The following is a 21,025-nucleotide window of genomic DNA, read 5'->3' as shown; positions in this document are numbered from 1 at the left end:
GCGACCCTGCAGCCTCTACATTATTCAAAATGTCATGAGCAGACTCAAACCACCCCATCTCAATGCAACAGGTGATCATATCAGGAGATAAAACTGGACTCTGCCACTGGATATAAAATTCACTAATTTTTCCATCTTCCTCTCAGTTTAAGCACAGAGTCTCTCTGCAATAGCTTAGGCTCTACATGTATTTTTAATGCGCTCTTCAAATTAGTTGATCCGAATATGATAAAGCAAGGCTTTTGTAAATGATTCCTACATTCTTCACTATTGTGACAATTATGCGAGCTATTCCTATCCAAACAAACTTATCCGCATTATTAATATCGTTAAATTTGAGGTGCAAGCTTAACAAACTATCATAGAATTGACAATAGTGCCGAACATAAGCAGCCGAAACTCCGTCAATATGCCATTTCAATTCCGAACATATCACATCCATTAAACTAATTTAATTGAAATTGAAATTGCAATGATAAAAATATGAACTCCTCTTTTGGTAATCAATGAAAATAAATAAACAAAAAAAATCATCAATCTTAATTCTGGAAATCATTAACTAATTTAAACGAAAATTTTGGAATGCAATGATAAACTAAACTAATAATTCTTTCTATAAACACTCCTAAGCCATTTAGCTATAAGAGACATAGCACCAGCTCCTAATAGAAGAGATACATTACACCCTAATCTAAGACTACCACTCTTTTGCATCCTTGGATTCATAAAATCAGCAGCAAGAAGATCTACAAGTGCCATATAAATCAAGATCCCAGCTGAAGCTGCATTGAAGATTCCTTCAACTATAAGGGCTGTTGGACTGTTCTCATCATAAACACTAATGACCCCTATTCCAATTCCAATTCCAATTGGTGTTGTCAATGCAAAGAACAATCCCATGACTACAATCCCATGACTGTAATAGATAGATTCTTGAAATTTGCCTGCAATAGTTGCACATAGTTGATGGTGATTATTGAATTTCTCATTCATGAATCAAAATCATTTTAATATGCTTATGTTTAAGATACTGTTTTTCATAAAAATAATTAAGAACTAAGAACATAGAAAAGCATGCTAAAAAGTTGTGCATGACACAAAGAAAGTAAAAATGAGATCAAAAGAATATAAAAACATATTTCGAAAAGTCAAATAAGTACTATCTTAAAGTGTCTTATCAATATCATTTTGATGAAAAAACTTACAGTACCTATATTTCAAACTTTATAAAGAAATCAAAGTTTATCTTAAAGTGTCTTATCCTTATGATTTTGATGAAAAGGCATATAATTTACCCATATAATTTGATACAAACTAAATCATTTTCTGTAGTTGACGAATAAATAGCATAGTTATAATACCTGAGTTATACAACTTCCAAGTCCCATGCCCTCAAAAAATTGATGAAAAGTTAAGGCAGCTACCCTCAAAAAATTGATGAAAAGTTAAGGCAGCTACCCTCAAAAAATTGATGAAAAGTTAAGGCAGCTACCAGTGGCTTTATGGTCTTTGGACTCTCCGAAGTACCAAGAGAAATTCCTATTATAACAGAGTGAACAACAATCCCCAACTCCAATACCTATAACAAAATCAAAACAATGCATCACAATCAATTTAAACTAAAAGTTAAGCATATATCAATCAATTAATTTGAAGTATATTATTACCTGTGATATAATCCTATGACGAAGAAGTTCTGATGATCGATCCAAAGAAGAAACCTGCCCATGTGCATGAACATGTGAAGCATGCGTATGAACATGCACATGTCCTTCATGACCTGCATGCTTCTCTACATCTGAGCATGACTCGTGATTCTCGACTTGTTTCGGTGTCTTCTTAGAATTCTGGTTTTGAAAATAAGAAGTGGCGTAAGTCTCCACCATAAGAGTCCCCATAGCCAAAAAACCGGTGAACGGAAAATCACCCCAAGGATGTTCCTTTAAACAAGGGGAAGTAAGATTTTCATCAAAAGCATCTGGAAGCACATGTATGAAAGAGGTAGATAATATCACACCGGCAGCAAAAGTTTTGATGAAAAAAAATATATCCTTTTCGGGACTTAACGCCGGTATAACTTTGTTAAGAAGTGGTATACAAACACCGATTGCACTTGCCACCATTATCGATATTAAAGCTGCTATCTTGTAACGAAGAGATTCGGATTTGTTCCTATCTTCATCTTCCTAATCGCATTGTACATTCTGCAGCAATTAGGGAGAGTGTGTTCAATTTCAATTATTTGAAACTAGTACCGTGAGAGATTGATAAATTGAAACTAGTACCGTGAGAGATTGATAAATTGAAACTAGTACCGGGAGAGATTGATAAATTGGGAGAGTGTGTTATGGGATTTAACTATGCAATCTCTATATATAAGAGGAGGTTAGGGTTTTCTAGAAGTAGATTAACTATACTTATAGTGTTGTAAAAGTGTCCTAGGATTTTCTAGAAATAGGTTAACTATACTTATAGTGTGGTAAAAGTGTCCACATATCCTAAAGAGTAGCTATAATAAGAGAATGTTTTAGAAAAATATTTTTTTCTGAAAATTAAAAATAAATTAATGCCACAATAAAAAAAATTCTACATTTTCTTTCAAAATAATTTTTTTTCTGAAAATAAAATAATATCAAAAAAACAAATTATCTGAAGAAAAGAAAACCTTTTTTTCATCCAAAAATAAAAACTATAATTCTTTTTGAAAATAAATAGAAAGAAGAAAGAAGAAGAAGAAGGAGATGAAGAATATATATAGAAATGGAAAGATCAAAATGCATCAAGTGAAATAAAATGTACCAATCCATATGTAATAACCAAATGACATTGAAAGTCAAAGTCAAACAATGAGAAATTAGAAATGAGATGAAGATTGGAGATCAAACAATAAGCATAATATTTTTGGCATTTTTAATATTAAAATAAACTTGAATTAAAATAAAAGAAAGGTCAAACTTCAAAATCACTTCAAATCAACCTTGAAAGGTCCAAGTGATTTATCCCAAATTCAACAAGGTCAAACAAAGTTTGACAAAAAATTTCAGCATTTTTAAAAGTCAGAAACTATTTTTAATCAATTAAAAATGAATAAAAATAACCTAATTGAACTAAAATCTCAAATAAATCTCAAATCAATTAAAAAATTAATGAGAATATTTTTCATAGATCCATCATCATTCAAATAGGTTAGAAAAATATTTTTGTATTTTTTGAATATCAAAAACTATTTAAAATGAATTAAAAATAACCAGAAAAGAGAAAATTCACAAAAAATATCAAATGATAAAATAAAAAATATTAAAAATCAGAAATAGAAACTAGAATTTATTTGGAGGCTAATGCAATTGGTCCCATAATTTTTGGATAAAAAATGAGAGAGTTATGAATTTTGGAAATAAAAAGGAATTAAAGAAAAAAAATCAGAAATTAGAAAATGTGGAAAATCAGGAAGCGTTGGATCACGTTCATTAATTGACGTGGCCAATCTGATGGTCCTGAGGCGCGCGCTCATGGTGAACCTTGGTCAACCGCGTCACACAAAGAATTAAAAAAAGTCATAACAAACAAAGGCTGAGATTGAATCTGGAAATGAGATCCAACGGTCCAGATTCAAACTGGCAACGGGCGGCCACCGGAGCCACCTTCTTCTCCGGTGAGCTTCCAAATTCCGGCCAGATTTGCAGGTTTTCAAACTTTCACCATATTGCACGATCCTTATACCAAAATGAAGCTGGGGTGATGTACATCACCCCTGTAACCTTGAATCACACTCAAGATTCCTATAGGTTGAGAAATCTGAGGTAGAAAATTCAGGTGTGAAAAATACAGATCAAAGAAAAACAAAATTGAAGTTACCACTAGCTTGCCTCTCAAGTGAGGACTTCAGAAAACACTTTGGCCAAGCAAATAGATCAAAGAGATGAGAGATTCGAAGCAAATACCAGTTGAAGAACAAACTTGAATTCTGGAAACTTGAGCTTGATTCCTTGCTTTCTTTGCCAAAACAGAAGATCAATGAGATGCAGGATGAAGGTTTAGAAGCTTTAGATCCAAGGATTCAACCAGACGTAGTTGAATTTTGGATCTGAAAAATTTGGAGAAAAATGAACTAGCTTCTTTAGTAATGGTTATGGATTCAATTGTGCAGCATCTTAGGCGCCATTAGGTTGAGAATTGAATGAAGAGGAACATGTTATTTATAGCCAAGGCTGATGCAAGCAAGGAGAAAAAATCGTGTGCATGGAATTTGGACTCTTCATGCATGGGCCTGTACAGGCGCGTGCAAAGCCCAAAAACTGATGCAAATGCATGATGAACACAAACCAAGTTGAATTGGACGTGTAGTTTAAATGGCATTTGCTTGTGTATCAAGATTTCATGTGAATTCCATATTTGAACCTAAACATTCACCTCTTCGAAAATGCAATTAGAAAATCCAAACATAAGCATGTGGGTAATGGTTGGAAAGGTATTGATGTAAGGAACAATTGTTATGTTGGGAAAAAATCCATTTGAAGTGTGGAAATTGGTGAATTTTGAGTTTAAAGTGTAATGTGCAAAACATGTTAATGCAAGGTTTCCAAATTTGGCCAATGTTCAAGCCCTTCTGTTTTGATGATGCAAGCTTCAAATGAAAAAACCTCCAACATCAAAGTTGTATATCTTTTCAATACAATCAAAATGGACTTAAAGTTTTCATCATTTGTATTTTTTATGAAAGAGTTATGGGCACTTGAAGTTGGACTTTTTTGCCTTTCAATGCATTTGGTCCAAAAGGACCTATAATGTCTTGCATTATCACATGTATTTCCTTTGAGATTTTGAAATTTTGCTAAACATAACATTTGAATTATACATCTTAATATTTCCAATGCATTTGATCCCACCTAAAAATCATAAAAAATGAATGAGTTATGTCCTTGGGAAGTTGACCCAAAATTAGGGTTTCAGTCAAAATGACCTATAATGTCTTGGAATGGGAGATGTCCTTCCAAGCTTCAAACCAATTTTTGATGAACATGAAAGTTGTTCATATTGTCCTTAAGAACATTATTTCTTTTGGAATCATCTCCATTTGACCAACACATAAAAAGTTAGGTCTCAGTGCATTTCAAAATAATCAGATGAATCGATTGATCAACTTCTCAAGTCCATGACTCATATCTTGATGAATTGATGATTTAGGATACTCAAATAAGTTCAAATATGAATTAAATGAAGAATTAAAGAACTTCCCTTGATTGTTTTTGAATATGGGCTGAGGTTGCTTCAAGAGCAAGGCATTGTGGTGCATAGATGAATTAGGGTTTCCTTGGGGCACAAACCTCAAACCCTTTGACTTGCTTTGATAAAAATGGTGAATTTAGATGCTAGGGAGGCATATTTGATGGAGAAGATCTTTGGGAACCATTACCATGCTTGATATCATCTTCACTTGGCCATATCCATGCACAAAGGATCTCCTTGAAGCTCTTGACTTTGTGATTGCTCTAGCTACAAACAAAAGATGTTAGTGACATATTTTTGTGCTTTTGGTTAGTAAAAATAAGAAAAGCAATGATATAGAATTCAAGTATGCTTGGTGATCTCAAACCACTCACAAGAGGTCCCACCCAAAGGCAAAGGGAACCAAGATGCTAGTGATCCTTGAGGCAATGCAAATGCAATGTTATGATGCCATGAGGGATCTTAGGGACAAAATTAGGGTCTTACAGATGCCCCTATTTAAGGTCATTCTAGCCGGAGAAGTGAAGGTTAAAGTCTTCGTCTTGACGGGGTAGAATGGGCTTAAATAATATCAAAGAGACGAATTTTGGTCCCTAAGAGACCTCATGATGCAGATGTATGCATGCAAATGGTAAAACTCTGTGGGGATAGGCGTCCACAAAAGAAATCTGGAGAAACTAAAAATCCCAAGGATTAATACACTCACTAGGGAGACAGAGACTCTGGGGGAGTAAAGGATGAAAATGCGTGAGCAGGTAACGACTTGAGACTTGCTGAGAGACACAGAGAGAATCCATGAAATAAATCAATGGAAAGAATCGAGCTGACTCGAAGATGCATGTATTGGGGAATATGCCAATACAACCAGAAATTATCCGCGACGGACACTTCGGATAAAAATCCGGACTCAGGTGGGGATGTCCACTAAGGACTCAACTGAGGAAAATCCCAACAGAAATCTCCTGGGGAAGCAACGGGATGAGGTATTACCGGTTACTGGGTAATAAGCTCAAGGAGACGTGTGATCTAAACACCGGCATAAGGGTGAGAGAACAACATGCTTGGGAAGAATGAGTATCTAAGACCGGTATAAGGGCGAGAGATATCAATCAACCAAATCATCTAAGGAAGACCTAGAAAGGTATATCTCAACTCAGGAAAATCTGACTCCACAGGGGACAAAAAATCATAATAGGGAGCAGAAGGAAGGAACACCAGGGATGTCGGTTACTAAGCATATAATAGGTGACCAACCAAAGCGTGAATTGGGGAATATTCCCAAAACACTCATCATCCGAAAAGAGGGCAAAAAGCAAACTCGATTATGGGATGGACATTCGATTCCAAAATGGGATACGAATCTTACTCAATTGGGGAAGAACAAAAGGCTTCGACCAAAGAGTGCATGAGATATATTATCTATTACCGTCAGAACGTAGATAATATACTCGCATGGAAGATTATCCACAACCGGTTACTGGGTTAATAAAGGATAAATCGACCGAGAGAGAAAGGCATCAGGATACCGAAACTAGGTATATAATGATGACCAATCAAGGGGAGCAACAAACATTACCGGCGTCCGGTATATGAAAGATGACTTGCTGGGGATAAACTGCCTAACCAGAGCAATTATCCAAGAGAAGGAAATATCATCACCGAATATTGGATAATGATAACCATCAAGGAGGGGATTACATCTACCGGATACTGGGTAGAAAACCACGAAAGAGTAACCGTCATCGATTAGGATGAACAAAAAGGTTAACTCTGCAAAAGGGAGAAAATAGGGCTTACAACTACCGGTATAAGGGTGGAAAACCATAGGCTCCACCGAGGATAAGATGAATAATTACCGATTACTGAGCAATTATTCATTTATACCACGGGGAAACACAGGAAACAGTCACAAGAGGCCAATTTAGGATCAAACCAAAGAGACAAACTGAATCAAGACTCGTCCCAGTGAGGATGTAACTCAATGGGGAATCCCATCCCAATATATGTGCTAAACCGTCGTCCACGAGGATATAACTCAGTGAGAATGCGGAAAGAAAGATAAATACTTTCTGCTTAATGGGCTGACTCTATATTGAGGGATCAGACGCCGACATCTGCTTGGGGAATGTATTACCAACTAGAAGAGGAATAACAAACAAAGATATATGGAAAAAATGCAATATGAATATCCGTATGTTTGAAAATTATATGCACACATGCGTGGTTTATGTATGATGAATGCTGACAAACAGACATTTCTAACACAAATAACCTCAAAGAAATAAGCACACAAACATCCGGTACTACATCTCAAGAGAGAAAGCTAGATTCCACGGAGAGTATCCGACGTGATGAGGGCAAGAGAAAACAAGAAGCAACAAAATCTCTGCAGGGGATAAATCATCAGTCGTTCCAGCTGGGGACAAGAGTTTATTGCACAGATCAAATCTGTCACAAGCAAATCTACTGGGGAATCTATCCAAGGGATAAAGGGATTCTGGGGATCGACCACCAAGTACCGTACCTACCAAGGAGATCACATCTGCTGAGGAGGAAAGGTCGCTACTCCGCTGAAGGGGAGAGTGGTGAATATCTCAACAAGCATTCCACTCAGTAGGATAAACCACAAAAGGCTCCGGAGTAAGAAGATACAGTCAATGCCAGGAATATGAACAAATGTCTTACCCTGTTGGAGATCATACTATCCTTGGGAGAGCACTGAGGATCTCCTAAGTATCTTTTCGTCGTTGTGAATGTTCACTTTGTTTAAAAAACAAGTTATGAAAAATTTGTTTCTTCAAAACAATGATATTTTCTCAATTAAAACATGCAAACCATTTGTCGAATAAAAACAAATAAGAGTGCAAATAATTGGATAAAAGGCTCAAATTTATTTGAGGGAATGGTAGTCTGCAAATGGCAAGACCCCATAGATCTTTACAAATTTGAAATTGGTGATATATGTTGGAAGAGGGCTACATTGAACATAATGACCATTTCTCCACCAATTCTGAATTCGATGTATCGAAGCTTCGGTCGATGACGAATGAGTAAGAATCTCTGACGGATGACAGTTGTAGAACAAAGCCTTGTCAGGATGCAGCTACTTGCCAAATCCCTAACTTTTGCCTAGATTTCCCCAGGATGAGGTACTCAATCTAGCGGGATACCTATATTCATTTTTTTCATGTCTCTAACTTTTGCCTGGATCGCCCTTTCGGGTTTTCAATCCACCGAGACGTTCATTTTTGCCTAAGTAGCCCTTTCAGGTTTTCAACTTAGCGAGCTATTCTGTTTTTATTTTTTAGGCGAAGTATTTCTTGACTGCATCTGAATTCACAGGACGAGTGAAATCCTCCCCATCCATAGTTGTAAGTATCAAAGCACCGCCTGAAAAGGCTCTCTTAACAACATATGAACCTTCATAGTTTGGAGTCCACTTGCCCCTGGAATCGGGCGCGAAAGACAAGACCTTCTTGAACACAAGGTCACCTTCTCGGAACACACGAGGCTTGACCTTCTTATCAAAAGCTTTATTCATTCTCTGCTGATATAACTGACCATGGCACATGGCAGTCAATCTCTTTTCTTCAATCAAGTTCAATTGGTCATAACGACTCTGAACCCATTCAGCATCAGTCAACTTGGCTTCCATCAGGACTCTCATTGATGGGATCTCCACCTCTACTGGGAGTACAGCCTCCATGCCATAAACAAGAGAGAAAGGGGTTGCCCCTGTTGAAGTGCGGACATATGTGCGATATCCATGTAAAGCAAATGGCAACATCTCATGCCAATCCTTATACGTGACAACCATCTTCTGGATAATTTTCTTGATATTCTTATTAGCAGCTTCAACAGCCCCATTCATCTTGGGTCTGTAAGAAGAAGAATTATGGTGTGCAATTTTGAACTCACTACACAGTTCTTTTATCATTTTGTTGTTCAAGTTAGATCCATTATCAGTAATGATCTTGTCTGGCACACCATAACGGCATATGAGTTGATTCTTGATAAACTTCACGGCCACCTGCCTGGTCACGTTCGCATACGATGCCGCTTCAACCCACTTGGTGAAGTAATCAATTGCTACGAGAATAAATCTGTGTCCGTTGGACGCTTTTGGTTCTATCATGCCAATCATGTCAATTCCCCACATGGAGAAAGGCCAAGGTGATGAAATCACATTCAGAAGTGTCTGGGGAATATGAATCTTATCCGCATAAATCTGACACTTATGGCATTTCTTCACATGTTTGCAGCAGTCAGACTCCATTGTCAGCCAATAGTAGCCTGCTCTCAACATCTTTCTAGCCATGGCATGTCCATTGGAATGAGTACCAAATGAACCCTCATGGACCTCAGTCATCAACAGGTCTGCTTCGTGTCTATCCACGCATCTGAGTAGCACCATGTCAAAATTTCTCTTATAAAGCACATTGCCATTGAAGTAGAAACTTCCTGATAATCTCCTCAAAGTCTTCCTATCTTTTATAAATGCCCCAGGCGGGTAAACCTGGTTCTGAAGGAAGCACTTGATGTCATAATTGTAACACCCCGATAAAAATAAGATAATTATTTAAAATAAGTTAATAATATATTTATTAATTTAATTAAATAATTGGATTATTATTATTGGAATTATTATTATTGGAATATAATGTTGGAATCAGTAAAAGAGTCCCATTTGGCAAAAAGAGGTTTTCACGTGAAAACAGAGAAACGACTCTAAAGTGGAAAAAGGGCAAAGAGCCAGAGAACAAGGGTTGAAGAGAGGAAGAGCTCGAAGCTAAAGGATTGCCGGATTAACTCAGGTAAGGGGGGTTTATCGTCGTTTAATGGGTATTATGGGTTAACATGTAATGGGTAGTGATAAACCATTGATTTGACTCTAATTAGATGATGAATGTTGAAATTGTGAAATTTTGGATGAATGAGATATGAGTATGATTGAGGAAATTCGTAGGAATTAGAGGTAATAAGGTTAGAATTTGTGAGATTGAATGTGTATGATCTGTGTTAGACAATATGAATGAATGTTGTGTAAAAATTGGAATGTGGAAGGTGGGATCTGAAAATCTCGTAGCAGAGAAAACCATAGCAGATCTGGAATTCTGGTTTCTGATCATACGCGTATGGCACTAGGCAATACGCGTATGAGATGGTCTGGTACGCGTATGGCACTAGGTAATACGCGTATGGATGAAGAAGATGATGATTTTAACGTGGTTTTGTCTCTGTTGGTACGCGTATGAGGATGTGGTACGCGTAGCATACGCGTATGGGATTGGCTGAGAAATGGGCCATACGCGTATGGGACTAGGCAATACGTGTATGGGCAGAATTGTGATTTTTCTGTGCTGTTGTTGTGCAGTTTTTGGTTGTTCAGCTGAGTAATGTAATTTTAGCTGATGTATGATATAGTAGGGATCGTTTCCCGTTGTTTTGAGCAGTGTAGGTATTAGTAGAGTGTGATAATACTGTGATTATTAATTGGCATGACATGATATGATTTTTGTGATAACATGCTGATGATGTATGATGGTATGCATAATACTGTGAATGTATCTGTTCTGTATGCAATTGTGAATGGACTGTTTATGGCTTAGAGTGTGAGCATATGTCTATTTTGAATTGTTGTTGATGTTTGCATGCTAGGTGATTTAGCATGTATATTATGGCCTTTATGGTGGTAGCTAATTCCCATGGTGAGGAATTAGTGAGTGAGTTGTTGTGGATTGTTGTTGATGTTTGCATGCTAGGTGATTAGCGTGCATATCATAGCCCTTGGGGTGGTAGCTAATTCCCATGGTGAGGAATTAGTGAGTGAGTCACTAGGTCTCAAATGAGTGGGACTAGTGAGCTTGGTAGCCGTATCTGGATTTGATCGGTGAGGTTGAACTATATGTTCACGAATAGTCGGTACCGCATGCATGGAGTCTCATTGCATAATGTATGTATGGCGTATAATATGAATGGATGTATTCCAATATTATGCGTGTGTTTTGTGTTTGTGTTGAATATGATTTTGAGTTGATGTTACCATTGCTGAATGTGTAATCTGATTTGGGTGATGAATGCGTTAAGTTACTTAGCATTACATGATATTTTATAATGCTTATTATATCGATTGAGGAACTCATCCTTACAACTATGTTTCAGGTAACTGTTAGGGACCAATTTGTACTACTTTTTATACCATTTTATTGGTCCCTTTTACCAAGTTTTGATTTAATTACACACTTTTATCTTCATTATTTTGTATAAATGCAATTAGGTTTAATTTATTTTGTTTTGAATAGTTATTTCACATTTTATGTTAGTTGTGTAGAATTGTGGATAAGCAAGACCTTGGATTGCAACAATACATTTTGGAGGAAGCTTGCCAAACAAGGAAGCTGGAGAAGCAACAGTTCGCGCCGCGAACTTCCTTCGCGCCGCGAAGGCTGCGAATCCAGCAAGCTGACCAAGGGTCAAAAGTGCTGCTGTGCAGGAAAAGTTAATTGCCATTTTGATGTCTGCCTGGGAATTGCTTTTCTGCTTTAGATGACAAGGTCCAATTAGGGAAATGTCAACCTTTTTTGGTAGAGACAAAATACATTAACCTAGGGGATTGAAACATTATTCATTATCATTCATACATTGTTCTTGAGAGCTTTTGTAAGGGAGAAAAACAGAGTTTTTCTGCTTGAACTTTCTGCTTTGTAACAATGATGATGAGGAGCTAAACTCCCTTTTGTCAAGATTGGAGGTAGTAGCTATTCTCATCTGTTTATGTATTCACTTTGATTTATATATGAGATAAAGATTGTTGATGTATTGAATACTGTTTTTGCTTTAAGTTGAAAACCAGATTTGAGTAGTTGTCGAGAGAGATTACTCGAGTTTAGACATAAAACAAATTTTCAAGTAGTGAATAAGTTGTAGAGATAGATTTATTCATTACTATTCTTTGATATTGAACATTAAAGATTGCTGTATTGATAGTTAGGTGGAGAGATCGTCTAAGGATCAATATAGTGATTATCACGATATCATTTAGACATAAATGACTTTGAGAGGATACTTGAACATCATCAATAATCTTGAATCTATTTATTTATCATAGGGAATCATAGACATTTGAAATAGTGAACTCCAATCTTGCCAAACTTCTATATTTGACTAAAACCACTTCATAGTTTTGTTAATTTTCACTCACAAAATATTTCTCCAAACAAAACAACCCTGTTACTTTCTAAACTTATAACATTTGAATTATAGAACGGCGGTAATATTATCCAATCTCTGTGGATACGATACAAAAATATTTGCCGAAGATATACTTTTCAACAAATTGGCGCCGTTGCCGGGGATTGGTGTCAATATTACAAGCATTGCAATAATTCTTTGTTTTTAAGTTGTGTTACATTTATTACTATACCTCTTTTGTTTCACTTGGTTTGTTAGTTTTGTAGATTCTAGTGTATGCGAGGAAAAGTAACCGAGGAGCAACTTCAATTCGATCCTGAAATTGAAAGAACACTTCGGAAGCTCAATAGCAAAACACGAAGAAGAAGGAAACTAGCCGAAGAGAGGAACCGGAGAGAAGAAGCATCTACTTCCGCACTTGTTTCAATTGAAGAAGTGGTTGTAGAGGCTTGTGACGGAAACATGGCGGAGGATAATCGTACCGAAATGTCCGCTAATAGTCCAAGAAGGAATGCTCAATTTGCCCGTGGAGGAAGAAATACGGAGATGAAGACCGGAATCCTCCAACTTCTCTATGCGAATCCATTCACCGGAATGGATCACGAAGATCCGTATACCCATCTCATCAAATTCTATGAGATTGCGGGTTCTACGGGAATAGACGAAGCGGGTGAAGAAACATTATTCAAGAGGATGTTCCCACACTCCTTAGTGGGAAAGGCAAAAGAGTGGTACCTTGATCAAGAATCAAGAGTGATGACGGATTGAAATTTGTTAGAAGAAAAGTTCTTGGAAAGGTACTTCCCTCAATCCCGATTCATGGAAGCCAAAACGGCTATTGCGGTATTCACTCAAGGAGGCAACGAGTCTCTAAATGAAGCTTGGGAAAGATTCAAATCAATGTTGAGGAAATGTAAGGGACATGGTTTTGATGAGCTCACTCAAATCCATATTTTTTTAAATGGTCTCCAATCAACTCATAAGACACTTCTGGACGCCACCGCGGGTGGGTCGCTTATATCAAAAACTGCGGAAGAAGCTAAAGTCATTATTGAACGGATGGCCCTCAATGATCATCAAGGTCAACATGATCGTAGCCCTTCACAACGTAAGCCTGGAGTTCTAGAGTTGAATACCAATGATGCCATCCTTGCTCAAAACAAGCTACTCTCTCAACAAGTGGAGCTTCTTACTCAACAAATGGCCAAGCTTCCACAGCAAATAAAAGAGATTCAAGGGTTTCAAGTTCAGCATCAGGTAGCATGTTGCGAATTATGTCAAGGGGATCACCCTACTGGTTTTTGTCCTCCACCCCAAGAAGAAGTGAGTTATGTGAACAATCAAAATCAGGGCTATCAAAGACAACAGCCTAACAATCAAGGCTATCAACCAAGAAACAATCAAGGGTATCAACCGTCAAGGTTCAACAATCAGAATTTTCAGCAGCAAAGTCCTTACCAACAGCCAAACTCTCAGGGACAGCAGTCGCAAGGAGGAAATTCCAAGCTAGAAGACACTCTTCAACAATTCATGCAAGCTTCCATGGAAAATCAGAAGAGTAACGAAGCGGCAATAAAAAATCTGGAAAATCAAGTAGGCCAACTCGCGAAGCAACTGTCGGAACAAAACGCAGGGCCTTCTTTCTCTGCTAACACTCAACCGAATCCAAAGGAGCATTGCAAAGCAGTCGTCACAAGGAGCGGTAAAGCATTGGTAAGTGAAAAAGGTGAAGAAATTGTAGAAGAGAACACCAATGATGGGATGCTGGAAGGAATAGATATAGTTGGTGAAAGGGAAAATGCTTCTGGAAATGCTCAGTTCGCGCCGCGAAAAGAGCAGGTTTTGCCCACTGATGTGCAGACTGATTTAGAAGGGAAAAAAGATGCTGAATCAAAGAAAAAGAAGAAATCTGAGAAGGGAGTGAGCGTCATTCCAACTCAACATCTACCCTACCCACATGCTCCATCAAGGAAGGATAATGCTAGGCATTATGCACGGTTCTTGGACATCTTCAAGCAACTCCAAATCAACATTCCATTTGCTGATGCATTAGAACAAATGCCACGGTATGCTAAATTTATGAAGGACATTCTTACCAAGAAAAGGCGACACGTGGAAGATGAGACCATATTTCTTGATGCACGGTGTAGCGCCATCATCCAGAAGACTCTACCAAGGAAGGAGTCCGACCCGGGCCGGGTTGTTCTACCGGTAACCATTGGAAGCACATACGTTGGGAATGGTTTGATAGATTTAGGCTCTAGTATAAATTTAATCCCCCTTTCCATTGTCAAACGATTGGGAAATGTGGAGATTAAATCAACAAGAATGACCCTACAACTAGCAGACAAGTCTACAACCTCACCATACGGAATCGCCCAAGACATGCTTGTGAAAGTGGACAAATTTTTGTTTCCGGTGGACTTTGTAATAGTGGAGATGGATGAGGACTGCGATGTACCCCTAATTCTTGGAAGACCTTTTATGAAGACAGCTCGGATGATGATCGACATAGATGATGGGCTAATGAAGGTGAGAGTGCAAGATGAAGAGGTGACCTTTAACCTTTTCGAAGCAATGAAACATCCAACCGACAAGCATGATTCTTTCCGAATCGATGCAAGTGAAGAGGAAGTAGTGGAGGTCGTGAATCAAATCCATATTTCTAACCCTCTGGAAAGATCCCTTATCGGAGCATACAATGTGTTAACCGACAATGAGGAACGAGAGATCGAAGCGATGTTGCACGAGCTAGAATCTTGTGGTGAGCTAGCCTATCAAGAAGAATTAGTGGAAGATTTGGATGCAAAGAAGGAAACTGAAGAGCAAAAGTTAGAATTGAAAATGCTTCCGTCGCACTTGAAGTATGTGTTTCTTGGAGATGAGTGTACTAAACCAGTGATTATAAGCAACACATTGTCCACGCAAGAGGAAGATAAGTTGATTCAAGTATTGAAAAAGAACCAAGGTGCGATAGGGTGGGTGTTATCCGATTTGAAGGGTATTAGTCCGGCCTATTGCATGCACAAGATAATGATGGAGGAAAATTTCAAACCAGTTGCGCAACCTCAGAGGCGTCTGAATCCATCAATGAAAGAGGTGGTTCGGAAAGAAGTTGTCAAACTTTTAGAAGCCGGAATGATTTATCCTATATCTGATAGTGCATGGGTGAGTCCGGTACAAGTGGTCCCCAAGAAAGGCGGAATGACGGTGATTAAAAACGACAAAAATGAGTTGATTCCGACGAGAACAGTGACAGGGTGGAGAATGTGTATCGACTATAGAAGGTTGAACCAAGCCACAAGGAAAGATCATTTCCCACTACCCTTCATGGATCAAATGTTGGAGAGGCTCGCCGGCAAAAATTTCTACTGTTTCTTGGACGGATATTCGGGGTATAATCAAATTTCAGTGAACCCGACAGATCATGAGAAGACAGCTTTTACGTGTCCTTTTGGCATCTTTGCTTACCGAAGAATGCCTTTTGGATTATGTAATGCACCGGCCACATTTCAACGGTGTATGCAAGCTATATTTTCAGACTTGATAGAAGAATGCATTGAGGTGTTCATGGACGATTTTTCTGTTTATGGATCATCTTTTGAAATGTGCTTAAAGCACCTTGATGTAGTTCTGGGGAGATGCGTGGAGACCAACCTAGTGCTCAACTGGGAAAAATGCAATTTTATGGTCACTGAGGGTATAGTGCTTGGTCACAAGATTTCTTCTGAAGGGCTAGAGGTGGACAAGGCCAAGGTGGAGGTTATTGAAAAACTGCCACCTCCAACTAACATAAAAGGAATAAGAAGCTTTCTAGGACATGCCGGTTTCTACCGGAGATTCATACAAGACTTTTCAAAGATTGCAAAGCCATTGAGCAATTTGCTCAACAAAGGTACGCCTTTTCTTTTTGATGAGTCATGTCTTAAAGCTTTCTTAGATTTGAAAGAAAAGTTGATCACCGCACCAATAATCGTAGCCCCAAACTGGAACCTTGATTTTGAACTCATGTGTGATGCTAGCGATTATGCAGTTGGTGCGGTGTTAGGACAAAGAAGCGATAAAGTTTTCCATGCCATACACTATGCTAGTAAGGTGTTGAATGACGCGCAAGTTAATTATGCAACAACTGAAAAAGAATTACTAGCCATAGTATATGCACTGGAAAAATTTAGAGCTTATTTGATTGGTTCAAGAGTTGTAATCTACACTGACCACTCTGCGATAAAATATCTGCTTACCAAGCCGGATTCAAAACAAAGGCTTATTCGCTGGATCCTTTTATTACAAGAGTTTGATCTAGAGATTCGGGATAAAAATGGTTCCGAGAACTTGGTGGCAGATCATTTGTCTCGATTGGTCAATGTAGAAATTACAAACAAAGAAGAAGAGGTGAGAGAAGAATTTCCAGATGAAAAACTCTATGCGATTCAAGTGAGGCCTTGGTTTGCTGATTTTGCTAACTACAAAGCAACTGGTTTAACACCGAAAGACCTCACTTGCAATCAAAGAAGGAAATTCTTAGCTGATGCAAAATATTATGTCTGGGATGACCCTTATCTTTTTAAAGTAGGAGCAGACAATATTTTGAGAAGGTGTGTAACAATTGAGGAGTCAAGAGACATTCTGTGGCACTGTCACAACTCTCTGTATGGAGGTCACTATAGTGGTTTGAGAACAGCCACTAAAGTACTCCAATCGGGTTTTTATTGGCCATCTTTATTCAAAGATGCACACGAACATGCGAAGAGTTGTGATGCATGCCAACGGAGTGGAGGAATAGGTAAACGGGATGAAATGCCTCTAACCAACATGCTAGAAGTAGAAGTTTTTGATTGTTGGGGTATTGATTTCGTTGGCCCATTCCCCTCTTCTTTCTCAAATGAGTACATTTTAGTAGCTGTTGATTACGTTTCGAAGTGGGTGGAAGCAATTGCCTCACCCAAGGCCGATGCCAAAACTGTGATCAAATTTTTAAAGAAGAACATATTCTCGCGTTTTGGTGTGCCTCGAGTGTTGGTGAGTGATGGAGGCTCACACTTCTGCAATACACCCTTAGAAAAAGTTCTGCAACATTATGGTGTAAAGCATAAGGTGACCACTCCCTACCACCCACAAGCGAACGGTCAAACTGAGGTTTCAAACCGGGAAATTAAACGGATCCTTGAGAAAACAGTTTCGAACTCAAGAAAGGATTGGTCCTTAAAACTTGATGAGGCTTTGTGGGCGTATCGCACTGCTTACAAAGCACCTATTGGGCTGACTCCGTTTCAACTGGTGTATGGGAAGACTTGTCATCTTCCAGTTGAAATGGAGCATAGAGCATTATGGGCTCTTAAGTTCTTGAACTTCGACTCCACTCTAGCTGGAGAAAGAAGGAAAGGTCAACTCCATGAGTTGGAGGAACTAAGGAACGATGCATACCATTCTAATAAGCTGTACAAGGAGAAGACAAAAGCATACCATGATGGAAAGGTCCGCCATAAAGAGTTTCATGTTGGACAGATGGTATTGCTTTTTAACTCAAGGTTGAAGTTATTTCCGGGTAAATTGAAGTCTAAATGGTCAGGACCATTTGTTGTCAAGGAAGTACGGAATTATGGAGCCATTGTGATAGAGGACCCAAAGTCGCAAGAAAGCTGGACTGTCAATGGTCAAAGATTGAAAGTCTATCATAGCGGTGACATAAACCGTGATGTGTGTGTCCTTTCCTTATCTGGATCAAGCTAATCGAGGTACCGTCGAGCTCTTAACGACGTTAAACAAAGCGCTGGTTGGGAGGCAACCCAATGTTGTTAGTTGCATTTTAATTTTCTCTATTCTGTGATTTTCAGCTCTGTTAATCCTTTAGAAATTTGAAGTTCTGTTTTTTGCAGTTCGCGCCGCGACCTCCTTTTCGCGCCGCGAACTGATTGAATAAATTTGAGTAGGTTCTGTTTTTTGCAGTTCGCGCCGCGACATCCTGTTCGCGCCGCGAACTGAATGAAAAATTTTAATTGGTTCTGTTTTCTGCTGTTCGCGCCGCGAACACTGTTCGCTCCGCGAACTTTGCGTGACAGAACCATTTAAATACTGTTTAGGTCATTTCTTTTTCATTTCAAACTTTCCTCATTTCAAATCACTTTGCCGCGCTTTCACCCAAATCTCAAAATCCCACCAAATCTTAAAATCCTTCATCTTCCATTGTTCAAATCATTCATCTTTAGCAAGCTTTAGCGATTCAAAAGGTATGTACCCTTAAATTTCCCTTTGCCAATCCCTTTTTGGGTTTTTCAATTAGGGTTGGTTAGAAATCAAATTTCTCTGTTGAATATTGTTTGAAATCGCTATGCATGTTTGTATTAGAATAGGATTAGTGTAGGGTTGAGCATTTTGGATGGTTGGGAGTAGTTTAATCCCTCAATGGTGGAACCCTAGGAAGTTTTGGGGATTTCCTGAATTCGCAGAGTTCGCGCCACCCTATGTCTCAGTGGAAAATCTTATGAAGTATCATGGAGGTAGCCAACAGGTGGAATCTGGAAGCGGTCAATGCCACCCTATGTCTCAGTGGAAAATCTTATGAAGTGAATGATCAAGGGCATCCGAAATTATGGAAAAGGGAAAATTTCAATTTAGAAGCTAGGGCTTTTTTGGTGCTACTGTTGACTAATATCAAACCAAGAAGCCACACCACCACAATTCCTATGGATGTCGGGTGTCTATTGTACTGCATCATGATCGGGAAGTCGGTGGATGTCGCAGCCCTCATTGCAGGAGAATTGAGAAAGATAGTGTTAAGCGGAACCAATTTCGGGGGCAAAGCTGGTGTGCTAGCTTATCCAGGACTTATCATAGGACTGTGCCGTAAGGCAAATGTTCCCATCCCTGAGGAAGTACACTTCTCGATCACCAGTGTGATCAGTGACGCTTATTTGAACAGGTTTCTGCAAAACCCAAATGAAAAGACTGATGCATCTGGTACTTCTTCCTCTCGAGCCCGAGCCAGATCCCGACCTCAACCTCAACCTCAAAGTACCCCAGGTTTTGATCAGATGGCATTTGCCAACTACTGCTGTGAGAACTTTGAGGCCTCCAGGAGGTCTTAATCCTTTCTTTTCGATGTCATGCAGCAACAGTTCCAGAACACGTTTCTGGCACCAGAGGCCCGAACTTTTCCATCGCAAGCTGACTATGCAGCTTATGCTAATTGGCCTGTGGGCAGGCCAAATTTTATGGGGGGTGCAGGAGGTAGTGCTGACCCAAATGAGGAGATGGAAGATGTTCTCGGAAGTGTAGGTGGTGATGAAGAGGAGGAGGATTGAATTTGTGGAGTTTTGAGAGTGTTGTATGTTTGAGTTTCTTTTTACTAATTCTGTTTTTGTTTTTGGGAATTTTGTAATGTACTTTTGGGTGGCTCTAGTTCACCATGACTTTACCTTAGCACTTTAATTTTTCTTTAGTATTTTTATAATTGCATGAGTACTTTTTGAAATTTAAGTGTGTTTTTAATCAAATTGGTTTACCAACATCTCTATTTAATTGTTCTTACTCGTAAGTCAAGCTTAAAGCAACCAAGAATTGTTCGCAAAGAAAGAAGCATAGGCTACTTCGAGTGGTGATGATAAGAATTAGTGTCGGCATTTCAAGGTACACTTTATCGCTTTCTAGACTTAACATGAGTAGGTTGATGTTGTGTGCAAATTCCATTTCATAAATTCATTGAAATATATGTCATCTTTGAATCAAAATAGGACCTAACCATTTGTGAGGAAGCTTTCCATTGTGCACTAAAAAGCGGGAAACCGAGCATTATGTTAACTCATTCTTATCATGCTAAATCATGCATCAATCTAATTTTGTGTGAAATTTTTGAAAAGGATAGAGGCATTGTTTGTGAGAAAAACTACTTGACCAAAAAGCTTGAATCAACTAACCTTGTGAGGAATAATCCTTAGTTAACCCCCTTTTGAGCTTATTTTAGGATTCATTTGATTGATCATTGTAAAATCAATTGAAAATTGTGGAATAAGTGAATCCTAATTTCTTTCGTATCAGTTGAAACCTCAAACCGAGTTGTTTGCAAAATTTTTGCCTTTTGCTTATATCTAAGTAGAGAGCATTATTGAATACATTTGGTTTTGGAATCTAAAGTTGGGGAGAGTTTAATGAAAAGTTGAGTAGAAACTTGGAAAAGTGAGTTTCTATGAAAAGGGAAAAATATAAAAAGAAACAAGAAAAAGAAATCACCCTTGAAACCATAGAGCATAGAAAAATTAGAAAAGAAAAGCAAAGAAAATGCTCATGGTTGTGTGGATTTGAAAAGAAAAAGAAAAAAAAAAGTTAGGGATCAAAGAAAAGGAAAGTGTGTAGAGTGAATCTTTGGGAATGCTCCCTTAGGATAAGCAATTTGGTTGAATTCTCTTAATCATATCCTTTCTGGTAACCTAAGCCACATTACAACCCTTGAAAGACCTCTTGATTCTCATTTTTCACATAATTTGGTACTTGCTGTGATAACCGCATGATTTGAGTTGTTGTTGATTTAATTGCTTGGATGAGTGAAAGTAACCCTTCATGTTATTCATCAATATTATGATGTGTGTGTAAGTTTGATTCAAGTTTGACATGT

At 38.3% G+C, this 21,025-nt stretch overlaps 1 protein-coding gene across 2 annotated transcripts; it reads right to left on the bottom strand.

Annotated features, from left to right (window-relative positions):
* Nucleotides 1-473: 473 nt before the first annotated feature.
* Nucleotides 474-2,450, bottom strand: LOC127092398 (zinc transporter 8). 2 transcript variants are annotated; one of them, XM_051031260.1, is made up of 4 exons: nt 2,286-2,449; nt 1,668-2,204; nt 1,459-1,579; nt 474-944 (listed from the first exon to the last, which is right to left on the bottom strand). In XM_051031260.1, exons 2-4 carry the CDS (start codon nt 2,121-2,123, stop codon nt 601-603), a joined length of 921 nt encoding a protein of 306 aa, XP_050887217.1. In that variant the 5' UTR covers nt 2,124-2,204; nt 2,286-2,449; the 3' UTR covers nt 474-600. The 2 variants fall into 2 exon arrangements, with proteins under 2 accessions (XP_050887217.1, XP_050887216.1); XM_051031259.1 differs by having other exon boundaries at nt 1,668-2,450.
* Between the last annotated feature and the right edge of the window lie 18,575 nt (nt 2,451-21,025).

The sequence above is a fragment of the Lathyrus oleraceus genome, chromosome 6 (assembly GCF_024323335.1).
Source record: "Lathyrus oleraceus cultivar Zhongwan6 chromosome 6, CAAS_Psat_ZW6_1.0, whole genome shotgun sequence".
Classification (NCBI taxonomy): domain Eukaryota; kingdom Viridiplantae; phylum Streptophyta; class Magnoliopsida; order Fabales; family Fabaceae; genus Lathyrus; species Lathyrus oleraceus.
Note: the sequence above shows the minus strand (reverse complement) of the source record. Positions and strands in the feature narration are given on the sequence as shown.

Bases quoted from the DNA above. Each gene is read 5' to 3' on its own strand.
- LOC127092398 (XM_051031259.1), bottom strand. From the start codon at position 2,123: ATGGTGGCAAGTGCAATCGGTGTTTGTATACCACTTCTTAACAAAGTT. The intron at 1,580-1,667 runs GTAATAATATAC...ATTTTGTTATAG, and splicing joins GTCATAGGATTATATCACAG to GTATTGGAGTTGGGGATTGT. The intron at 945-1,458 runs GTAGCTGCCTTA...CAACTATTGCAG, and splicing joins TTTTCATCAATTTTTTGAGG to GCAAATTTCAAGAATCTATC.